This window comes from Magnolia sinica, chromosome 10, assembly GCF_029962835.1.
Source record: "Magnolia sinica isolate HGM2019 chromosome 10, MsV1, whole genome shotgun sequence".
NCBI classification, from domain to species: Eukaryota; Viridiplantae; Streptophyta; class Magnoliopsida; order Magnoliales; family Magnoliaceae; genus Magnolia; species Magnolia sinica.
Genome location: NC_080582.1, coordinates 77,552,430 through 77,556,467, shown reverse-complemented (window position 1 = coordinate 77,556,467; position 4,038 = coordinate 77,552,430). Strand labels below are relative to the sequence as shown.

The following is a 4,038-nucleotide window of genomic DNA, read 5'->3' as shown; positions in this document are numbered from 1 at the left end:
GAGGCCCAGTCCATTGGTGTACTGGGCAAATGTGGGGCCCCCATAATAAATGCAGGCCATCCAACTAGTCCATCACCATATTAAGAATTTATTTATTTTCATGAAAATGTTAAAAAGTTATCATCTCAAGCAGTAAAATTTCTCTGATGCAGCTCTTGCTACACAAAGAAGAACCATATAATATTTAAGTGTGGCTTAAAAATACCAATGATTGGCTTCCTGCCCATTCAATGCTCCTCTCTCTCCCACCCACTCTATTTAATCTCCCTCCATCTCTCTATAAATATACTTTCATAAGTGAAAAAAACATGCATTAGTATATTTTCTTTAAGAGTTAAGAAGTCATCTTATATTTGGGTGAGTGAATTTTCAATTGTGGATGAGTGAATCTCCCACCTTAAATAAGTGAATTTCTAAATCATTTATAGTGTATTCTCACTTCCATTTTCAATCAAAGCAATATTTCTTTTTTTTCTCTACTTCTTGCTTGTGTCATTTTTTCCTACAATCAAAGCAACAATTTTATTTTTAGAAATGGATTTCCTCCTTCTAAGAAAAGGAAACTAATTTCCTTTATTTTGAAAACTATCACATCAGGGAATTTGTATTCTTTTCAATAGTTTTTCACCTAGTAATTGCAATTTAAGGGCTACTTTCTCTCTCCTAGGAAATGTCATTACAATATGGCCATTTCCTCACTAAAAAATTATCAATATCCATCCCAATTGGGCATCCAAACACACTTTGTATGGAGCCAAATCCCAGAACAACTTACAAAAAGTGATAAGACACACTCCAAACCCCTTTCCCATCTAAAACCTAAAATGTAATAATCAGAATACCAAAAAGCAGAAACTTTAACAGTCACGAAATATACACCCAAACTTCATACAACAACACACACACACACACACACACACACAAAAAGGCAACTACTTATAGCTGGTACCTCAATCAGGACTAATCCACTTTTGTGCATTTGCCCATAGAACCCAAATCCCAATAGATATTGGTTTTTAACACCAAACAGATAACAGAAAACCACACTACTAGGATATATACAATATCCACACCACTCCTGCCTTTTCTCTTCCTATACTAACTGTAACTGCAAACCTCCTCTGCAAATCCCAACACAGAGTCCTTAGTATTGTAAACCACTCTCAGATTCTTCTGCTGGAAATTCCCAAGAATCCCAATTTCATCATCAGATGAGAGGCTGGCCAGAGCCAAACAGACCTGAGAAGAATCACTCCTTGCAAAATAAAAGACCCCAGAAGCATCCACATTCACTTCAACTTCTCCCTCAAAATGCAATCTGATTGTAGGAATGCTCACCTCTGCATTCCCACTCAAATTAAAGCATGTGTCCAAGATCGAAAAACCCGGCGCCGGTGGGTACCCGGAAAACTGTCTCAAGAACTCTGCCCGCAGGGTCGCGTAGACCGATGGAGGGAGCCTTGTGATGACTGTCCCTGAGTCGATGAGGGTCCCACCATTGACGAATCCGGGAGCTTTCAGTGCTACCCCACCAATGCTGATGCTAGTCAGATTGAGAACGTAGAATGTCGATAGCTGCGGGTTCAAGATCATTTTAGTGAATGTGATCGGAGTAGAATTCTTGTAAATGGATGAATCGTTGCCTAGAATCAAAGAACCAGAAGCGCTGTCATCTTCTGTTGATGGCAGACAGTAGGAGAAAACTCCTCCAAATTGAGATGCTGTTTGTGAGACCAATGAGAGATCGCTCCTGCCCAAGGCCATTACACCAGCAGCCCCACCAAAGAGTCCATGGTTGCTCCGGCCGCAGCCGAAGATGAACCCATTTACCGCCATGCTGCTGAGATTGAGCTGCTCGCGGCCCAGCTCACCACGAGTGTAAGACCCATCACCATAGCTGACATCGTAGTTGCAGGTCGGCGGGTCCAAACTGCAGACACCCAAGTTGCCTGTCGCAAATTGGAGATTCTGGCAGGTCGACGAATTGCATGGGATTGATTGGTAGGAGGGAGAGGCGGAGGGATTGAAGAGCGGGTCTTGTTGGGTGTAGCAAGATTTGCAGGGCTGGCATTGGATCCACGTGAGATCACTTGCGGTGTCAACGATGACAGTCATTTCCCGGCCACCCAATTCCAAGGCAACAATGTAGTTCAGAATCTGGAATTTCATACCAGAAGTTAGAGGAATTTGAATTTCCGACAGGCCTTCGGTCCTGCCAGAAGCTGCATTTCTGATTTGCGACTGCAACGACCTCACCCGGAAATTATCGGAAATTAAGCGCTCTTGAAGCTTATTGTCCCAGTTCTTAATTGGACCCAAGCACGAATCGTGGTGCTTCATTTCCAGTATGGCCAAACTCTTCTCTCTTCCTGCGATGCCGATAAAATTTGAGTTGGGTTTTGAATTTGAGCGTTAGAACCAGCTCCATCGTCATGTATTTCAATGGAGAAAGTATTTTAAAATAAAATTGTGATTTAAAATAGGCCAGCCAAACAGTTCAATTATGTTAATAGCAAAAAACACAGAATTCTCTAACTAGAACAAAAAAATGCAATCAGATTAATTCACAATTAGAAAATATTTTGATCCAAACACTACTTTAAATGGCACAATGTTAATAAACCCCAAAACAAATGTTAAGACCCATGAAAGTATATCATAAGAACATCACATAATCCAAACAAAGTTCAGGTTCGAGTGGCAATAGAAATAATTCATGATTTTGGGATTTTCTACACTTAGTAGAACTCGCAAAAGCGAGGGAAAAAAATAAATCATGAACTGATACCAACAACAACACAAAATTCTCAATCTAACGGTTCAATCATGCTAACACCCAGTTCAATAAAATCACAACTTAAAATAGGCCAGCCAAACAGCCTAATAATGCTAACAACGAAACACAGAATTCTCTATCTAGAAGTTAGAATTCTCAATTAGAGTAATTACAATTAGAAAACCCATCAACCCAAATGCTAAGACCCCAAAATAAATCCAAACAATGTTAAGATTGACTTGGGCAGCAATGAAAATAATTTGCTGATTTTGGGAATATTTCTACTCTTAGTAGAATTTATTTATTTATTATTATTTTATTTTTTTTAAGTCATGAAACGAAGAGATGGAAGAGCTCTTTCTGTTTCGCAAATTGTGAAAAAACTACTAAAAGTAAGAAAATTTAAAATGACAAACTATTTTTATATATACACTTGGAAATGAAGAACTGAAGAGTTAGACTAGGCTATATGATTTTGTTAGAGAAATGATACACACCCGTTTGGCTACTTTGGTATGAGAACAGAAACAGTATTGTAACTCCAAAGTACGAAAAAGGGGGGTTGAGCACATGAAAAACATTGGATGTAAATATCAATTTCACTAGTATTTCAGACCATATCCAAACATACTTGATTTTTGTGGAAGGCATCTTGGGGTGGGACTATCTTCTCTCTGATCAAACTTCTTCAAGATTAGCACTTTATTGTCTTTGAAACAATGACCAACATCTGTAGTAATGAGAATAAGAAGAAAAAGGATATGAAAGAGAGAGAACATCAATGGTTGATGGGGTATTGCTTTTGACATTGAAGAATTGAATGTAGGATAGAAAACCCAGTTGAGACTTTGAGTAGAAGAAGAAGGGGGGAGAGAGAGAGAGAGAGAGAGAGAGAGAGAGATTCCTGGGTGTTGGAGTTTGGAATGAGAACAAGGAGAAGGACTGGATGTTGGGCCCCACTGGTGCATGAGAATTATTGGTGTTTCACGTGCATGTACATACACTCTAAGAAAGTCAGCTGATTGTTGGGTTTTTTAGAGAGAGAGAGAGAGAGAGAGAGGAATCCACTGTGTGAATGGCTAGCACATGTTATCTGGTGATCAGGAGTGTCGATTTTGCAGGACATCATGTGGATGGAATGAGTTATGGATGATGTCTGGGAACGGAAATTGATGAAGATGTGGGTCCCAAATACACGTATTGTGGGTTATCTGCCCATCCAGTGGGTCCCACATGCAGGGCTACATATGTGTTTAAGCTCG

The 4,038-nt window shown here is 39.6% G+C and overlaps 1 protein-coding gene across 1 annotated transcript; it reads right to left on the bottom strand.

Annotated features, from left to right (window-relative positions):
• Positions 1-943: 943 nt before the first annotated feature.
• Positions 944-3,660, bottom strand: LOC131217062 (aspartyl protease family protein At5g10770). The gene is made up of 2 exons (XM_058211791.1): positions 3,408-3,660; positions 944-2,369 (listed from the first exon to the last, which is right to left on the bottom strand). The coding sequence occupies exons 1-2, from the start codon at positions 3,583-3,585 to the stop codon at positions 1,099-1,101; spliced, it is 1,449 nt and encodes a 482-aa protein (XP_058067774.1). The 5' UTR covers positions 3,586-3,660; the 3' UTR covers positions 944-1,098.
• Between the last annotated feature and the right edge of the window lie 378 nt (positions 3,661-4,038).